Genomic DNA, 20000 nt, shown 5'->3' with positions numbered 1-20000 from the left:
AAAGGTGGTTTCTGAATTTAATATTACTCAGAAAATGACCTTACCTTCGTTCTACCCTCATCCCCATCCGGGGAAAGAGGAAGAAAGACTACATAGGCTGGACCTAAGGCGAGCTCTAAGCTTTTACATCATCAGAATGGCTAGGATCAGACAAGCAGACCAACTGTTTGTAGGATACTCGGGTCACAAGTTGGGATTACCCATAACAAAACAAACCATTTCCAGGTGGATTATCTTGGCCATTCTGGAATGTTACAAACTGGCAGGGAAAGAGCCACCCCAAAATCTTAGGGCTCATTCAACCTGGGGTATCGCAACCTCTTTGGCCCTCCAAAGAGGGGTACCGGTTAGAGACATATGTGCGGCTGCCACATGGTCGTCCGCACATACATTCACAAAATTTTACAACCTGGATTCCTCCACTAGTCAAGAGACCAGATTTGGCAAAGCCGTATTACATTCGATTCATCCCTAAGAGGTGCATGACATTCTTACTCCCACCTCCAATTACATGTCACTGCTATGGAAATCTATCAAAGATAAGGAATACGTCGGAGGACGCAATCCCTTCGAAGAACAAGTTACTTCTTACCTTGTAACGTTCTTTCGATGGGATGTTCCTTCAACGTATTCCTTATCGCCCCTCCCATCCTTCCCCGCAGTAATACTTCCCTTGCGGTTGCAGCTTACGCTCCTTCAAGGTCAATAACCAATTCAGGCATACTACAAAACGGAACTGAGCAACGGACGCTGCGCGCGCCTATTTATGGGCATGGTGACGTCAGTGCCGATACGGTGGCCATCGAGGGACATCGACTCGGCGGACGTCGACACTCGGCGCCCTCTACTGGAAAAAATTTCCGAGGCCAGCAATCTGGAGATGAATTATCAAAGATAAGGTATACGTCGGAGGAACATCCCTTCGAAAGAACGTTACAAGGTAAGAAGTAAATTGTTCTTCTGCTTCGGCGGTACAGTCAAAGCTTTCCAAAGCGCCAATGGGCTCGTCGGATACTTCGGGATCCGCTTGTCTTTATGATCGGCAGCCTTCCCCGCAACTGCAGCAGCGGTATGCGTCTTGGCAATCTAAAGTAAAGGCCACTAGCACCAAATCGCAGGCTACCGCTCATGCCCCATCCCATCCCAGCACGGCACATGCCAACACCTGCAATTACATCCAGGCGTGGCATCTGCCATCATTCCCAGCTCTGTCCATGCCCGGCTCAATCCAGCATTCACAACTCCATCCAAATGTGCCTACCGCCTACACTCTGAATTCCATCCGAATGTGGCACTTGGTAGTGTTCATGGCCTGGGCGGTGTTGCTAGATGGAGTTGGGCCGGGGTGCTAAGTTCTGTCCTTTTAATAGTGTTGTCGCTTGTGTCTTATTCCACTTCTCGTCATCTCTTTGGTTATTTTCGGGGTTTCCCTTAGGTTGTAGGAAGGAGTGGGCAAGAGATGCTAATTTTGTCCTCATTAGGCTGTCGCTTGTGTCCTATTACACCTAGCATTGTCCATCTTGTTGTTGTGGGAGTTTCCCATAGTCTGGTCTGGGGTTGTCTGTGTCATCCAAAGTTCTGTCAACTTGTTCTTTGTGTTTCATGTTGGATTGTTTAGTTTCAATTTGATTCTGTTGGGTTGAAGAGGCAGGTTTTCAGTAGTTTTCTGAATTGTAGGTGGTCTTTGGTGTTTTTTGTTTCAGGATGGTGTTCCAGGTTTTTGCAGCCAGTTGAGAAGGATGAGCCCCTAGTTTTTTTTTCTTGACGTGTGGTTTTGGTTCCAGGCGGATTTCGTTGCTTGATCTGAGAAGTCCTGTTGGCTTGTAGATTTTCTTTTGTAAGTATTCAGCTCTCTGTCCGCTGACAGCCCTGTGTGTTATGCACATTTCTTTAAAGGTGATGCGATGTTTGATTGGGAGCCAATGTAGTAATTTTAGTGCTGGGGTGATGTGGTCTCTTCTGGATAGTTTGAGGAGGAGTCTAGCTGCTGCTTTTTGGATGCTTTGAAGTTTTTTCAGGAGGTATTCTGGCATCCCGAGGTAGAGGCTGTTTGCGTAGTCGAGTCTTGACATGATGAGGGTGACGATTGTGAGTGTTTTGTGACTGAAGGAGAGGAAAGGTAGGATTCTTCTTGTTGTGTGAAGGAGGAAGAAGCATTTCTTTATTATTGCATTTATTTGTGGTTCTAAGGTTAGGTTGTTGTCCATCGGGGCTCCCGGATTTTTTACTACCTTTGAAGGTGTGGGCGTGGTTCCCATTTCCGTCGGCCAGGGAATGAGGATGTTCTCTTCGTCTTTGGATATAATCATGACTTCTGTCTTTCCCGGGTTGATTTTCAAGTTGTTGACGTTCATCCAGTTAAAGACTTCTTTTAGACACTCAATTAGGGTTGAGTGGTCGGCTTGATTGTCTTCGATTTTGTAGATGATCTGAGTGTCCTCTGCATAGTTGTAGCTTGTAATTTTTGTATTTTTTGAAGATTCTGATTACTGAGGTCTGGTAGATGTTGAAGTATAGTGGTGATAGTGAGGATCCCTGTGAGTCGTTCACTCATGGAGCAGATTTGAATGGTTTTATCCATACAGTTTCTGTTCTCTGCTAGGAATGTTTTAATCCAGAGTAGTGCCGTGTTCGTTATACCTATATCTTCTAATCTTTTGGTTAGGGTTTCGTGGCTTACTGTGTTGAAGGCTGCAGAGAGGTCAAGGAGAATCAGAGCTGAGGTTGTGTTGGAGTCTGCATTCATTTTTAGGTCATCCCAGATGGATAATGGTGCTGATTCTGTTCCTCTTTCAGGTCTGAAACCGACTTGTGCTTGGACTAGCAAGAGGTGTTTTTCTACATGTTCTTGGGTTAGATTGTGTACGTAAGTTTCTAGGAGTTTTGCCGAGTAGGGAATGTTTGAAATCGGTCTGTAGTTGGAGAGGTCCTCCACATCGCCACTTGTCTTTTAAAAGTGGTTTGATATATGCTGATTTGAAGGATCGTGGTACAGATCCTGTAGTGAGTGAGAAGTTTAAGAGGTTTCTGTAGTATTCCGAGGCGTTCCTTGTGCGAGGATTGATTTTGTAGATGTCGGGGGAGGGGCAGGGATCCATGGGTGATCCCGGTTTCTTGCTGTAGTTTACCAACTTGGCGACAGCCTCGGCTGATATTTCCGGAAAGATTTGGAGTTTGTGCTGTGAGTCTTCGTTAGGTCTGGTTGGTTGGTCTGTTTTGTATGATTTGTCGGTGGTCGTTAATTTTGTTCTTGAAATGGTCTGCCAAGTCGTTGCACAGTTTCTCTCAGGGGGTTGGAGTGTTGTCGCAACCCTGTGGGTTTCTCATTTCTTTCATTATGTTGAACGTTTCTTTTTGTGTGTTGTTGGCATTGGTGATTCTGTCATCATAATGCCTTCTCTTTGCCTTTTTGAATTTCCTTCTTGTATGCTCGGATTTGTTTTTGGAACAGTGTTTTCTTGTCTTGGTTGTATTCTTTCCTCCATTCCAATTCCAGCTTCTTGTTGTTCTTTTTCATGGTGCTTAGTAGTGGTGTGAATCATTTTGGCAATGCTCTTTTATTTTTCAAATTTTTTTTAGGCGGTAAATGGTTTTTCTGGGGTGATGTTTTCAATAGTATCCATTTGTGGAGTCGCTCCGCTTTCCTGTCTAGGTCTGCCATCTCGAGTTCTGTAGTTGAAGGTTTGGTGATCTCCAGTTGTTCCATAAGGTTGCTAGTTTTGATGGTTTTCAAGTATCTTTTTGTGATGGTTGTGAGCTTGGGGGGGGGGTGGATGCGGACTTGAGTTGGTAGTTTGATCACGAATGGGATGAGATGGTCGCTCCATTTGTATCGGTGGTGCCGTGGTGATGCGTTTTATTTTTTTTCTTGGCGAAGTTTGCGTCAAGGGTGTGTCCTGCCGAGTGTGTTGCCCCTTTGACCAACTGTTGTAATGGATGCCGACAAAGTTTCAGCAAGATTCGGAAGACCGTGCACCGCCCAATAGCGCGAGGTACCAGTGTATTGGGGTATTGCAGCCCTGCAAGGTCGCAGCACGACGTGGGATGGCTCAAAATGCAGGTCTTATTGAGACTAATGGGCCCAACCAGGCTGTCATGACCCTTGCCCCTGGCCCTCACTGGCAAGTCAGCCTTCCAGTTAGAGCCAGGTCAAAGGCCTTAAAACCTCATCCAAGACTCTCTTGGAGTCAGTCTTTGGCGCCAGGCTCATAACCATCATGAAGACCAACATTAGAATGGGACTATTTAACTTGGGGTGGGGGTTCAGCCAACATGGAGGCACAGACCTAGCTCCGTTACAAGGAACTGAGCTATGCAGTCTAGTCTTTTGGGTGTGGCAGGCCTGGGACTATTTTACCTGGACTACTTTACCTGAGACTATTTAAACCGCACCCAAACAGCAGAACATGCTTTGCATTATTCTGCTGTGGGCAGCGTAACACTCGCCGTGTCAAGTTCTTTGATGCCAGTTTACCTGAAACCAAGGACCTGCAGAGAGAGAAAGAACACTTCGAAACGTACCTAGAACAGTATCCAGTCTTCAATCCATCGCCGACTCTCCGCTCTCCATCATCCGGCACCGCATGCATCCTGGAATACCATAACCTGGAAAGAGGAGAAAGAAAGACAGCATTAATAAGCGTTTACTCATGTTTCCTCCAGAATGAAGAAAGCCACACCATTCTTACCTGGGTAGTCATCTCCTGGTCAGTATCATTGCTGGAACATTACGGCGCTCGGCGAGGAACATCGCAACCTGCAAGGAGAGAAAAGACACAGGTTAGCAATATAAAAGGAGAAACGGCGCCGCGTATCGCGCATTACTCACCGGACAGCATCGCACACACCGTGCTTTTGCCTACCGGCCCATGCTCATCTACAAACTGCATTACAACACAAAAATACCTTTTCATACCTAAAAGGAAAGAAGCAAGACATTATTCGAATTAAGAGGAACATAAGAACTGCATATAAAGATTGTAAACCAGCAAACCTACGGAGTCGCAGCAGGCCTGGATTCCCACAGGGGGGGGGGGCTTGCACCAGTGAAGTAACTTGGTTGCTGCTCGCCCCCCACATCTACGCGCCCCTGCCACGAGGAGCAGGACGGAGAATCCACCTTTTACAATATTAAAGTGAGGAGAAGGCCCAAGGGGGAGGAAGGAGTTGAGGCCAAGGGAGGTGGGAAAACATAGACAATCTGGTATTGAATCCAGCTCTCCCATATTGCAGACCCATCTTTAACCAGAGGCCTTACCAAGGGACCGGGAGAGGGTTCGAGAGTGCAAATCATCCAACCAGGGCTGGGTGGCGTCCCTGTGGATACCAGGTGAGCGTAACACAGGCTCTGGGTAGGGGTTGTCTGTTTTGGGATCCCCAGGTCGATTGGAAGGAAGGGCTACAGCAGGCTCTGGTTACACAGCAGGCTCTCTGGTCACTGGAAATCGTCTCAGCCGTGTTTCCTTCATCATCCTCTTCCGTTTTGGTTCCAATGGATGACTTGTCAGCAGCTTCCAGATTCAGAGTTTTTATCAGGAACTACAGCACAACCTCGGCATTCTCTTCACGCAATTTACAGAAAGGGGTGGTCTGGCTGTTCAATCGGGACAGCCAGCCACCCCCCCCCCCCCCCCACTGGGAGTTGTTCCCTTTCAGGCAAGGTGGAAGACAAAGGGCTGCAGAGCTTTGCACTCCGCCCTCGATTCCTGCCTTTCCAGACACTCTGGAGCCTGGGGTGGAAATCCACAGGATTCCCGCAGAAGACCATACCGCCACCGAGGTCGTTGCCACCTAAAATGGCAGGGGAAGACCTCCGAAACAGCAAGCACACAAGAAATGGCTAAAGGAGCCTACCATTTTAGGAAAATTGTGGCCCTTCTGTGCTTTACTGAGGCTGAATTAACAGCCTGCGAGTAATAAAGACAAAGTCCTAAAGGTAAAACCACTGCCACCAGACATTCATGTAAAACTTGCAATTGTAACAAAATGTTACCAGCTAAGTAAGAGTGTGTATCCCCCAGCATTCCAAATAAGGTGGGCTGGGCTGGCTCACTATATAAAATGTAAAGGGGGATGGAAATCCCTCTTTACTACTTTGGAACTGTAGTTCACCCAAGTACGTGAAAGGGAAATTAACAGGAGAGCCGATAGGGGGTAACCCGGCCTAAGCCCAAAGGTTGTAGGAAACTATAACCTCAAAGGTCCCCCATAAAAACAGTAAAAGACTAGGTGAGAGGGGGGAAAAAGATTCCCCTTCAAATAGGGACAAGGTAAAATAGTTACCTAGTCAAAGCAAAACGTTCTGGGGTTGACACAGGTCAGGAAGATTGATCATTGATATGAAAATCTTACCTAACGATTACTACCCACTTCCTACAAGTTTTGGAGAATGTGGTCTTCTTAGAAAGGCTTAGCTGGATGGGATTTTATAAAAAAAAGAAAATCCTAAATACAGTTAACTATCAACCACCTCCAGAGGATGCTGATTGAATTTCCAAACTGATTTGCATCGCACAGTTAGTTTATTGCCCAATATCAATATTTGTGTATTAGTTTCATTAATGGACAGATGATTCAGCATGTAATAAGAAGAAAGAGCAGTTATGATATGATAGTTTATTCATATAGCGCCTATACATGTGTTTCAAAGCGCTTCAAGTCATGGGGGGGAGGGGATAAGGGGACAAGGGGAAAATACAATGACATTCTTACAGGCCATGAACAACAAGAATAAGAAATTAACTATCATACTCGACCTGGCAACATTACAGATAGTGGAAGAGCTTTGACACAGATGGGAAGGGGGTGAGAGGGAAATGGGAACAGACAGGCGACTACCGTACTAGGCCTGACCACATTTCTGGTAGAGCCGGAGACATCATGGGGGACCAGGAAGGGGGTGGGGGTTACAGAGGACATCACGGGGAACCAGGAGAGGGTGGGGGGGTGGTACAGAGGACATCACCGGGGACCGCTGCTGACCAATGGGGGTGCGATCGATCAAAACCGTGTCATCTGCGTAAAGGATCCATGGCACTGCTTCTTTTCCTATGCAGTTTTTCCAAGTGCAGTGAGGTGCTACCATGCAAGGAGGGGAGACAAGGGAAAAACAGACAATCTTCAAGGCATGGTGCATTCAGATTGTGCAAGTGCGCAGACAGGTGCAGGGGAGGGGAGGGGAGGGACAAGTGGGGATTGAAGGGGGACAAAGGGCGCCCAGTCAGTCAGAAGCTGGGGTAAATGCTGAGAAATACCACTCTCAAGGGTCATTGACCAAGTGCAGTAACGATGAGGCAAGTGCAAGGCCTGGAGGCAAGTGTGAGGACTGGTGTGTGTGGCAGGGACCTGTGAAACTGAGGTACACCTGTCAGCAGGCTTTGTGAAAAAGGAGGGAGAGAGGGATATAGCTGAGAGAAAGGTTAGCAGGGTAGAGCGAGAGAGAAGGAAGAGAGAGGAATGTCCTAAGGAGTTTTTGGAACTTAAGGAGATCCGGCTCAAGACGGGAGTGCGGCAGGGAGGCTATTCCAGAGGGAGGCCCCTGCAGAGGATTAAGATCACCCTCCAAATCTCTGCTTGGAGAACCGGCTCACTCGCAGAAGGTTGGAGGTGGATGAGCGGATGGCTCAGGAAGGACAGTATTTAGGTAGGCAACATTGCAGATGGGTCCCAGGCCCCAGTAAGCCTTGTGGACCATGCAGAGGGTCTTGAACTTGATCCTTGCACCATCGCGGAGCCAGTGGAGGGATTTCAGCGCCGGATAGATGCGGTCCCTGGGCTTGAGGCCAAGGATAAGTCTTGCCGTTCTGTTTTGGATGAATTGCAGACGGCACAGGCCATAGGCAGTGAGATTGAGAAAGGGGCTGTTGCAGTAGTCCAACCTTGAGAGAACCAGGGCTCTGGAGACAGTGAGCCGCTGGGGAAGGTGAGAAAAGGAAAAGTACCTCTGAGGAGGTGTAGCTGGTAGTTGGACTATGTCCGAAATGTGAGGGAAGGAGAGTGGAGTCGAAGATGACCCAAGGTTTTTTTTCCTCGCAGGTGGGTACGGGCGCAGGGCCAAGGGAGGCCAGCCATAGTGAGTGGGAAAGCGGGATCAGGAGTCCCAATGCAAACGATCTCAGTCTTACTGGAGCTGAGGCAGAGGTAGCTTGCAGCACACTATGACTGAATTGCAGACAGTCGGATATAAGCGAGGTAGAGAAGGTGGCTGAGGGTAGCCTTTAGGAGAGTTGCTTGTCATCCGCATAACCCTGAAGTTGGAGTACACAACACGGTGAAGGCAGTGGAAAGCATCAAGAATAGTGTGGGTTTTTGGCCCAGACTGCCAATGGCTATGATAGGGAGAGCAGCTCTAATCAAGATGGTAGTCCTGCCCAGACTGTTACACTTTTTCGTAAACATCCCGCATGTGATCTCCAGGCGTTTCTTCGTTAGTCTTCCTATCTTATGCAGGGGCTTTATTTGGCATAACTCCAGCAACAGGGTGGCTCCTTGGAAACTTTAGAATTTGTGTGACGGGGGTGGGGGGGATTAATAAACCTGCTGAACCTTGAGTTATATTATCTAGCGGGACAATTGCAATACGTGGCTAGGTGGCTGTCTGCGGAAGAAACGGCGGAAACCGGGCTACTGTGGAAGGAACGGCTCCATATTTTCTTAGATAGGTGGTGTGGCTGCCTAGGCGTAGGGTGCTGGAGATGGCACGGCTGTTGGTGCTTGGCTGGGAGGTGTGGCATAGAGCATGGCGGTTGGCAGGATACCCAGCTCCGTTTTCCATGCAGGTGCCGCTGGCAGCGCTATGCAGAGAGGTCCCCCAATTGATACCAGGGGTCCGTAGATATTGGAAACCCGTGGGCCTGGCCACTCTGGGGGACATACGTGTTACAAACTTGATGGTCGTGCAGAGTATGGGCAACCCCTCTGTCCCCAAGTATCACACTGACAACACCAGAAATACTGTGTGTGATCTTTGAAGCCACAGGTGGAAGTCCGCAAGCCTGGGCGTGGGAACAGCCGGAAGAACCCCTTGAGCGCTGCAAGGCAAGGTGCAATGTGGTTAGGATACAGGGCAAGGCAATGTATACTGAATGCAAATACAAGAGCACGATGTACCTGTGAGGATTTGAGGGTGGTTCCGGAAAGGCCGACGGAGGCGTTGATCTTCAGACAGTTGTTGGGCCAGACAGAGGGCAAGAGTAGGTGAACACCTAGTGCAGGACCGTAATCCTAAAGTGGTACGTGATCTGTAGAGAAAATCAAGCAGTCCGTGGTCAAAAAACAGGCGATCCAGGTCGAGGCAGATGAAGGGTTAAGAGACAAATATAGTCCGTAGAGCAAAGCGTAGTTTGGCAACATGTAAATCAAAGTTCCAATTCCAGTGAAGGGTTAAGCACAGAGCAGTCCGTTGGGCAAAGCGTACTAGTCAGCAGGCAATCCAAAGTTCCAAAACAGATGAGGGCTAAGCTTAACAGTCCGTGAGGCAAACCGTGGTCAGGCGATGGACACAGATCCTTAGAACGAAGAAAGAGTCACGTGATCCACACGAAAACAGCTGTGAAGCAACGTCTTCAGTTTCCGGTCTTCCTTTAACCCTTGGGAGAAAGCACGTGACTGTAGTCACGTGAGGTGTGGAAACGAAACGCTGCGGCGTTGCTAAGGCGCCACGAGTCACGTGATCCGTGACGCGCCGTGACGCGCAGGTTTCCGTGGACGCCGTATGTCTCGGCGATGGAGTCTCCACTTCGTTTGCCAGCGATGTGAAGGGCGATAAACGCCAGTCCTGCCAATCATGCCATGCCGTGCCCTGCTGTACAGGAAGCGAGGAGGCAAAACGGTACATGTGTCAAGGTGTGTGTGTCGGGTGGCAAGAGGGGTGGAGGCCACAGACGGGGTAGGGCGTGTCTTTGTATTTATAGGTGCAGCGGGCAGCGTGGGGGGCGGCGTGACAATATGGCAGGATGGAGTAGTGCTAGAATTCCAGGAACTGAGGATACCGGGGTGCATAAAGGGCAACAAATAACCCACTCCAGAATATTTAACCGAGTGCGAGAAAAATGGCCGGCGGGGGTGCTCACAGAACAACCGGATGCCACTATGGAAATGATATGATGTTTCAGAGGGTGGGCACGAGATATCCCGCATATACGAGCTACTCGGGTCCAAGGTGGGGTGGGAATTGTCCCCATTGAGACAGGTCTGGGAGGAGGAGGTGGGAGACCTATGACGGACGGATTATGGGATAGATCCCAGAGATACCATAAGAAAGTGTCCCGAAACGCGAGGCTCCAACAAATCCAATTATACGTCACACATATGGCATATCTGACCCCCCAGTAAGATTGCTAGGTTTGGGGGCCAGACGATCCAGAGATGCTCCAGGTGCGGGGAGGAGGAAGCCGGGATGTTACACATGTTCTGGGCTTATCCGGAGGTGGGTAGATTTTGGGCTGAACTGAAGACATGCCTGGCTGAAAAAGGTATCAAGCTGGAGCTGGAGGTGGAGTCGGCCTGGGCCTGTATGCTAGGAGGTTTCCCCAGGCCACGTCATCTGAAGCACATTAGCAAGATGAAGGATTTGGCATACATCCTGGCCGAAAGGAGGATTGCAATGTGTTGGAAGGCAGCTCATAGGCCCAGTATGGAGTTGTGGTGGGCTGACCTCTTGAAATGGGCCGAGGCTGAAACAGCTGTTTGGTTTGAAGCGGTCAGCAGGTGAGGTGATGAGGAGGTAGGACTCCCTACTCGAATGGAGGCAATTGGTGGCCACCATGGTGGGCCTCCCCAGCCCGATCACAGTGAGGATGACATGGACGAGGGAAGGATAATTGACCCGCCTGAGGATGTACAGGCTGACTTTATGGCTCAAGTTGGGTGGGCAGGGGGAGTGGGACTGCAGAATATAGCTTGTAATGTTACCTAGTTAGACATGGAAGTCCTAATTATTGTAATGTTTGGTTTGTTATAAAAAATGTAGACATTGAAGAACCAGGGGGATAGGTTAGAACCCTGGGAAACGCCACAGGTTGAAAGAGTGATAGTGGTGAGAAAGGTCCCAAGTTCCACCTGGGATGTGCGATCGGAAAGGAAGGAGGTTAACCACGCCAGAGCCTGACCTGTGATTCCCAGGGTGTCAGGCAGACGTGCGATCAGGATGTTGTGGTTTACCGTGTCAAAGGCAGAGGAGAGGTCAACAAGAATGAGGACAGATGGAGTGTTGGTGTCGAGATTTGAGAGCAGGTCTTCACGGATTTTCAGACGAGCAGTTTGTGCCTCTGGATGCACTAAAGCTAGACTGATGGTTGTGGAAGCAACTAACAGTTTCAGTGTGGAGGGTGAGCAGAGATAGCCAGCTTCTCCAGGAGTTTGCCCAGGAAAGTGGTGATAGTGATATGGCGGTAGTTTGCCAGAATGGAGGGGTCGTCAGAGGGTTTCTTAAGTAGAGGATGCACAAGGGAGTATTTAAGAAAAGTTTGGAAAACTCCAGTGGTAAAAGAGAGATTGCAGAGATCAGCCAAGGCTGGAGCGAGCAAGTCAATGTCCATGGTTTTGGAGGGGCAGGGGTCCACCTGTTTGGATGAAGCCTTCATAGACTGGACTTGTCTAGCGACCTCATCGGGTGTCACAGGAGTGAGAGAAGTGGTGGACGGGCCAAGGGAGGCTACAGAGGTGTTGGTGAATGAGGTGGTGTGGAGGCGAGGGTGGAAAGGAGGTCTTGGCTTTTTGCGGTGAAGTGTGCAGCCAGGGCCGAGCAAAGGTCCTGTGTGGTTGTGATAGAAGAGGAGGCTGCTGCAGGATTGGCCAGTTCCTTACAGACTTTGAAAAGTTTGACCGTGTTGTTTGATGCCGCGGAAATGCAGGCTTGAATAAATACTCTTTTCTTGGTGTGGATCCAGAGTCAATATTGCCTTTGAAGGAGGTGTCAGGCCAGTTTGTCAGAGGGTCTGCACTACGAATTCTGTTGCCACTCAGATGCCCTATACTTGCGTTTAAGGGCAGCCAGATCGGAGTCGTACCAGAGTTGCACTTTTTGGAAGGCTTCAGTCGGACCCTCATGACAGGGGCAAGAGTATCAAGGGTGTTGGAGATGGAGAGATTGACGTTGGCGAAGGCTGTGTCAGGGTAGGAGTCAACTGCAGGAGTAGGAGGTGGAGAGTAGGTGGAGACAAAGGCAGCCACAGTCACACTTTTCATGGGTCTGGTGACTGAGCCAGAGTGGCCGTGCCGGGTGTGCCGATGCGACAGCAGAGCTTCAAGTGTGATGAGAGCAGAGTGGTCCGTCCAAGAGAGAGGGGTAGTGAGGGTGATAGAGCGAGGGATGTTGGTAAAGATGAAAGCATCCAAAGTGTGGCCCGCTGTGTGTGTGGAGCCAGACGGTAAAATGGAGAGCGAATCGGATAGGTTGCGGAAGGGTCCTGAGGAGTCTGGAGAGTCCAGATGGATGTTGAGATCACCCAGGAGTAGTAGTGGTGGTGGTGGTGGTATCGGTATCGGTATCGGTATCAGCCCATTCCGATAGGAAGAGAGTGGACTGTCCTGGTGGTCGATAGAAGGTGGCCATAAGGAGAGAAGATTTATGAGAGAGTGAGAGCCTGCAGACTAGGCACTTGAAGGTGGAAAGGGTTGAGGGACCCAGGTATCCATTCTGGGAAGATCAGGGCCACTCCCCATCCTGTCCCCTTGGGCCTGGGCACAAAGAGAATCTTGTAACCTTCAGGGCGAAGTGTGTCTATGCTCGTGAAAGAGCTGTCCTTGAGCCATGTCTCCGTGATGGTGAGCACATCAAGATCCATGAGTTTAAGGAGGTTGCAGATGTCATACGAGTGTTTGGCGGCAGAGCGAGAGTTAAGCATGGCAATATGGTACAGCTTGCCATCTTTGAAGGACTTCCACGGGGGATCAAACTATGCCACTACCAACACGTCTACATTTTCCTGAATGGTCATCTTGTATTCCATTATCAAATACTAGTCCATTGAAGTTCTATTTGGGAAATGGATCACATAAAGATATGATTTCAGCAAAAATTACAGTTACATCTGCGATTTGGAATCCCTAACTCCTATCAACAAACATCCAGCTTTTTTCTTTTTAAATGGTTCCTGGCCCTATTTAACCATCCAATTAGTAAATATGCAAACTTTATAATTTACCAAGGACTTCACTGGGATCTGTGATGAGAAGCGTAGGCCCAAAAAAGTGCCTTTTTAAATTTGTCTTAGTTCTTTGTCCTGCAAGGAAATGTAAAACTGAATATTTATATACATATAAACCTGCCTCTGTCCGTCCCCCTGTGCCTTTCTCTTCATTTCCTGTTCACCGGGGTTTATTTTAACTTTAGGTATTGCATGTTTTAGGGTTTTGTGCTCTTATTTTGCCCTCTACCAGGCAACTGGTGCCCATGAAGTCCTTATTGCATTCTTTACATGTTTGTATGTGTAGAGTTCCATTACCATTATAAAAGACTACAGGTCCAAGAACTCTGAGGTAACCAGGGCTGTATCAGCATAATCTGTTTTCATTCTTTGTCTCCAAAAGAATGATGCATAATATACATGCAGCAAGAAAAGATACATTTTTGTTTGCACTAGAAAAATACTTTATTTTGTTGAGGTAAACAATGGATAAGCACTGATGAACACAGATTTTGAAAAAAAAATGAAAACCCTGGAAAACCCCTCTAGAATTAGGAAAACAAACACTGAAAACCAGAAACCCTACTTATAAATATAAGGCATATATGTTCTGATGTGTTTAACGACTCTCCTTTACTCTCAATTTTTTCCATCGAATAATTTCTTGTTTACACTAGAGGAGTCTGTAGCACATAGTGTATTACCCAACTGTGAGCTATGTATGTGCACTGTCATTTTTACTTGCCTTTGAATATTTGAAGTGTCTTAGTGTAGTACTGTAATAATTTAGTGTTATTTTTGTACTTGCCTGTCTGGGTCATTTTATTTACTCTTTCTGTTACCTGTACTACACAACTGTGCTTCCGTCGTCCTTAGTTTCTCTGTATTCTACACTACATAAGTGACTTTGAAATACCCCCCTAACAGTTGTTTTTGATGGTTCCGTTATTCCCAAATTAGTAATCCTTTGAACTGGAAATATGAAAATGAAACATTGTGGAAAATGTATTTTAACATTGTTATATTCTACTTGTATACTGCTATTAAGATTCAAACAAGAATTCTTGACGGCAGGAGTCTTGAAGACTTGTGACTGCTGGTTCCAAGGGAAGTAAGTGCCTGCCTTTGTGTCACTCAAGTAAAGACTAGTATAACTGGTGCTGAAGCAGAGCTTTGTCAACAAGTGTACTCTTGGAAGATTGCACGCTTGTAGTTCCCTCCCAGGAGTGCAGGAAAGAACAACCAAGTGTGACAATTATGGACACATGGAGTAGACGATTGTGTAACCTCCCTAGTGGTGAAAGCCAAGACAAGAGCCTCAGATGACTAAGGAAGAACAGAGATGAAGAGAAGGCCAACACGGGAGGGCAGGCCTAGCTAGGACCAGATTGTGGGATGAGCGAGAGGGTTGGAGAAGTAATTGTGAGCTCAGGGAGATGGGGCAAAGGATCTGGGAGGAAGCTTGGGCCCAATCAGCCCAGGTCACCCTTCACCAGTTCTCCCTGCTGGCTACACCCACAGACCTTTCTGCTGACCAGACTTTACAACAGTGAGTCATGGTTATGGAGTCCTGGAAAGACTGCATCTAATTCTGACGCTGGGCACCATAGGCCTGCAGCATCAGGAAGGGGTGAGGTAAACCCTTTCTGAATATATAAACTGGGATACTGCTTCAGAGACTAGGATGGACTAGTAACCTCATCCCGTGGAAGAGGCATTAGAGGGAGGGTCTGAACCAATGTCCTTTATGGGTAACCATCCTGACCTTTTGTTTTATTTGGGAAGAGTCCATTTTCACTTGAGTTGCCAAATTCTTGTAACACATTCCCTAATCAACTTAGTGAGCTGAAAGCGACTATCTTTGTATCTTTGTCTGAGGCAGAACCCTTTGACAGTAAGTACAGGTATAGTTTGTATGGAATTTTGAATATGGGAAGAGTGGAATTATGGGACTGAATTCTACTTGAAATGTAGGTTACCCAAGGTACATGGCCAGTTTTCTGTTAGATTTGATTGTCTAATGTATTTCTTCTATGTACATTTATTTTGCCTCTAGATTTGAAGGAAATGTGCCTCACTGCACTTGCTAACCTCACATGGCAGTCCAGGACCCAGGATGAACACCCAAAAACAATGTTCTCCAAAGACAAGGTAGGCTTCTTTTATTTACTGTTGTCGAGGCTTTGAACCTGATTCACATTATAAAAACCCTAGACTTTCTCTGCTTTGATATTTTAAGCATATAATCTGGACTCGAACAACAATAGATTGTGTTGTGACTATATAAAATGTCAATGTGCAAATTATTTTTTCAAGTTTTAGACCTATTTTCTACTGGGGGTGGGGAATGGGCCTTGGAGTTGGGATGAGCCATGTGATGGTTGGGTAGGCCTTGCTGTAGGGAGATGTTCAGAGTAGGTTCGCCTCAGAACTGGGATGGGAGGGGTTAGGCCTCGGCAGAAGATCAATTGTTTCTGTGTAAGGAGGAAAAAGGGCCTAGAAAAGTGTTTAGTAAAGGTAACTTTGGTTGCAACAGTGGTTTGCGTGCTATGTGGTGTCAGAAGTTTGCTTAATTTTATAACTAGCTAGTACTGATGTCAATACAAAGTGATTATAAGATCACTCTAAACTGTTAATGATGTCTTACGTTATGAATGGTATTATAAATTCATAATCCATTGGCTGGCTCCCCTTTCACTCTCAACTTAAATTTCATTTTCTCTGCAAGGTCTTCAAATCTCTCCACAATCTTGCTCCCCCTTAACTCTCTTCCCTTCTCTCTTTCTACACTCCCTCTCGCTCCCTCTGTTCCGCTGACCACTTCCTCCTCACTGTTCCTCCCTCCCCTTGTGCCTCCTCCCGTTTCCGCTCCTTCCAACTCCTGGCCCCCCTCCACTGGAACTCCTTACCTCTCAATCTGCTCTATTCCTACCTTTTCCTCTTTCCGCACCTCCCTTAAATCCCTCCTTCTCCATTCCCTGCCATGATACCCCTCCCTCTTCTAGCTCCCCCTCTCCCTCATTTTCCCTCTCCCCCCCCCCTTAAGCCTCTCCCTTCTTTTTCCCCCCCATCCTCACCCTCAACTCTTCCTTGCCTCCTCCTCCTGCTACCCCCCCTCTCCCTCCTAGCTCTCCTCCACTTCTCTCCCCCTTCCCTCTGTCAAATTGCTCTACATACTGTTTTGTTGACTGATTCAAAATTGTAATTTGCTTCTTTTGTTACTGTTATTGTTATATTAAATGTATCCTGTTGTTAATGTGCAGCGCTTTGGTATAAAACGCTATATAAGCCTAATAAATACAATAAATAGACTAGTGAGTTTCTTGCCAAGTAAGTCTACTGTACCCCACTGGTAGGTTGCATCGGGGACAGGAAGTCTATGGTCCACCTCCTGTACTGTATCTAATAGGGTATTGATTGTTGTACGGAAGACGTCCTATTTCGATTGGATTGTGTTCTCCCACGTATTCCTCATCTAGACCCTAAAACATTTCAAGGATGGCGAAATAGGAGAGAAAACCCCTTTGCAATGGCCTAAAATGACACTTGGAAATTGACAAATATGTGCGGTTAAATCTATGAGGCAAATATGATTTCTCACAATAGTAGTAATGTATAAACCCTAGCAATCACAAGTCAAGGTAGCAATAAAGGCATACAGTTCAAAAGCAAGTTGAAAGTAAGAACACGATGCAGTCGAAATCACACGGGGAAAAGTTGCATTTACATTTTTTTTTCAGTTTTAAATGTCAATGTTTTTGTATATTTCACCCGTTTAAAAAAAAATCGGAATGCCGTTTTTGGGCAGGGTGATGGATGCACATCACAGGGACAATATGAATGTGAAAGAGTGACTATAGCTGAAGAACTGGATGAGATTTTCAAGGTGAAGGGAGATTCCGTTTTGGTAAAATGAAGCAATTAAGAAGAGCAAATTGGTTTTGAAAGTTTTACCTAAACTAGATTATTAAGACTAGATTGTTAAAGAGACACGGTACGATCCCAGGTTAATTTGGAACTTAACCCTTTCACCCCGCGTTCAGATCTATGTGGGAATTCATTTAAATTATTCCAAATATTGCTAATGAGTTACAAGATGAGGTGAAAGAAAGGATTGCGCTAACACTGGAAAAACAAGGACAGGGTGCACAGAGAATTCTAACAGTTTTGGATAAGTTACCAGGGTATGGATAGGATTACTTAGAGAGCAGAACAAAGACAAAGTATCAAGATGGGGTAGGCTATGGATTGCTATGGGAGGGGAAATACTCACAATCCGCTCTTGGATTTGGGATTGGGAACAGCCAACCGGGTTCTGGACTCCAATGCTCTGGTCACCAGATAGCGGGCTCTCCTGGCAAAAGACAGCTGGGCAAAGGTCTGGTCACGGCACAGCGACGCCTCAGCGGGATGGAGTGGGTAAGCGGGGCAAGCAGGCAGCACTGGAAAATCCCACAGCGGGCTCAGCCACCTTTCCCCTTTCTCCCTGAAGTTGGTGGGATTTTGTTATGGGGTTTTAGTGGGATTTTTGGATCAAGGCGTTGCTGGATAGGATCAGCTATGCTTTGGCCTTGCTGGGATAGGATCAGCTATGCTTTGGCCTTGCAGTAGAGTCTGGAATCTTGCAAAGGTGGATCTGGAATGTCAGGATACGCAGGCGCTGGAAATTCAGGGGAAGAGTGTGTCTAGGGTTCTGTCAGCCACCCTTCTTTATATGACAGTGACATCATAGAATTATTGGTGGGCAGAACTGAGCTAGGCCTACCCCCAAGACCCGGATAGGGCAACCAATGTTGGTTGCCTCCCCTAGGAGGTGACTCAGTTTATGGAGCTGGACTTTATGACGTGCAAAGCCTTCCCACAGACTTGTTGGCCAAAAGTCAGTCTTAATATAATTTACACATTTGTACAGTTGTGGCACTTTAACAAATCACATGTACAGATTTTATGCAGAGCGTGCCAGTTCAACTCTCCAGTTTGTAAGACTTTGTTTCGTCCACTTAACAATTTTTCATGGTTTTCAGTAAGAAATATTCGGACTAACATTCTATAACTTTATACATGTGTATAGATTATTATTAGGCATATCAGTATTGAATTTCAAAGTGGCATTATGTACATCTTTCCTTAGAATATGCAATGATCTGCCATTTCTGTTACCAATATGGTAGTGAAGGCTGCAACGTCTTAAATTAAAAACCACAAAATTACATTTATACTGTTAACTTTTTACGTTCCTGCGAAGTCCTGTTGCAAAGATAAAAGTATTAAAAGTTTCTTAATCAAAATAGTCTTTTGAAACAAATGGGGCTGGCTTTTGTCCTTCACTTCGCCCATTTGTTTTCTCAGCTACCACCAACTGTCATTTCAGCCCAGGGTGGCCATGGGGGTTTCCCAGTTTGATTGAATGTTTATTGCCACTTCCTCACTTCACAGGTTGGTGTCCCAGAATCTCTATTGTAAGATGACTCTTCCCAGACAAAAGTCTGATGAGCCTGTGATATGTGGCCCTTTGGTCCTATTCATAGTTTTGCAAGCAGCTGAGCAGTGCTGTCTTTTTCAATTCACTTATTTTGGTGCACACAAGAACACACACTGGCACTTTTCTCTGCTCCCTGTTCCAACTCGCCCAATAGGTGTTTGGCAAAATGGTGCAGCCATCCTTTTGTTGCTGCCAAACGCGTTTTTGATGCAGTGGTGCTCCAAGGAGCCAGCACAGCCATTTTGCTGTTGACCGCAGAAGCGCAGCTTGGTTATGGATGGGAATTCTGCTGAGTGGGTCAATGTAGCCCACAGCACTTCAGTGCTTATGCAAAGCCCTATCGGAGCCCCCCCGGCTCTGAGTGCCCTTCCCTTGCACACACCGGTACTCCGCATTCGTCTACTCTGCTTCCAGTTGGCTTCACAGGCTTGCGGGCCGGTCTCTGTGAGCCCCGTTCACTCTCTGGGTGCTTCCTGATGCACACTGGCGGCTCCGCTTCTGCTCCACAGACCAAGATAGTGTCCTCTCATTCTCTCTTGCTCGCTGCTCCAGCTGCTTTCCCTCAAGCATGGAGGCTCCCACACCTGTGGCAGCTGTGAGACAGAAATGGTATCAAGAGAGATGACAAAGATGGTGTGTAATTTCAGTATGATCAGAATGGTGTAACGCTTGACTAACCCTATGCTATGGCGGGATTTCCCTGCCTAAAGAAATCTGAAGGAAGTCTGTTGGGGGTTTCATGCATTCAATCTTTCTGGATGATCGCCATTCAAAACTTAAGCATTCCACTTGACATAACATGCTGTGTGCCTTTTGGTGAGTGTCTGGCTTAACAGCCCCCTCGCAGAGTATCCGGGAGTCTTGCGTTGCTACAGACACTTACCGGACGATCACTCCTGCACTGCCGGGTGTCTTTGCATCACTCCCCCGGCCTCTGTGCTGGACTCCGCCTCCGCTTCCTCCACATCGGTCGTGCTTTGCCTCTTCCCCGCAAGGGCTTTTCCAGACTGGCACTGCTCCCCCTGCTGGAATCCCGGTCTCGCATTGCAGGTTTGTTACCAAGATCAATACCCTTCTCACTAGCCCACTCCACACCTGGGGTCTTTATAGGTCGTCTGAGGGCTCTTCGGATGAGGTATCTTTCTTTCTCTCCAGGCACTGGTAACGTTCTTCTTTCCTTGCTTTTCTTTCTTCTTGAAGAGGTAAGGACGGGCTCCCCACGGAGGCCACTTTTCCTAGTAGGCAGTCTGACCGGCAGCCGGGATTCCGACAAGCCCACCCCAGACCAGGGAAAAGCAAAGGCTAAAAAACCCTGGTGATGACACTTGTGGTGGTTGTAGCTGTGTGGCATTCGGCGATGTGAAATCCGTTGAAGACTGAGCTGCCATAGC

General features: G+C 47.3%; 1 protein-coding gene across 2 annotated transcripts in view; it reads left to right on the top strand.

Moving 5' to 3' along the window:
* Positions 1-20000, top strand: part of ASH2L (ASH2 like, histone lysine methyltransferase complex subunit) — a 1246012-nt gene that overhangs the window by 133274 nt on the left and 1092738 nt on the right. For both annotated transcript variants that reach the window (XM_069617945.1, XM_069617946.1), the window contains exon 5: positions 15184-15278. In XM_069617945.1, coding sequence (XP_069474046.1) covers positions 15184-15278 — 95 coding nt within the window. The remainder of the gene's footprint in view (positions 1-15183; positions 15279-20000) is intronic.

Source organism: Ambystoma mexicanum, chromosome 10, assembly GCF_040938575.1.
Source record: "Ambystoma mexicanum isolate Mex_15411 chromosome 10, UKY_AmexF1_1, whole genome shotgun sequence".
NCBI lineage: Eukaryota > Metazoa > Chordata > Amphibia > Caudata > Ambystomatidae > Ambystoma > Ambystoma mexicanum.
The sequence above is the reverse complement of the archived record's forward strand: the minus strand, read 5'-3'. Positions and strand labels throughout refer to the sequence as shown.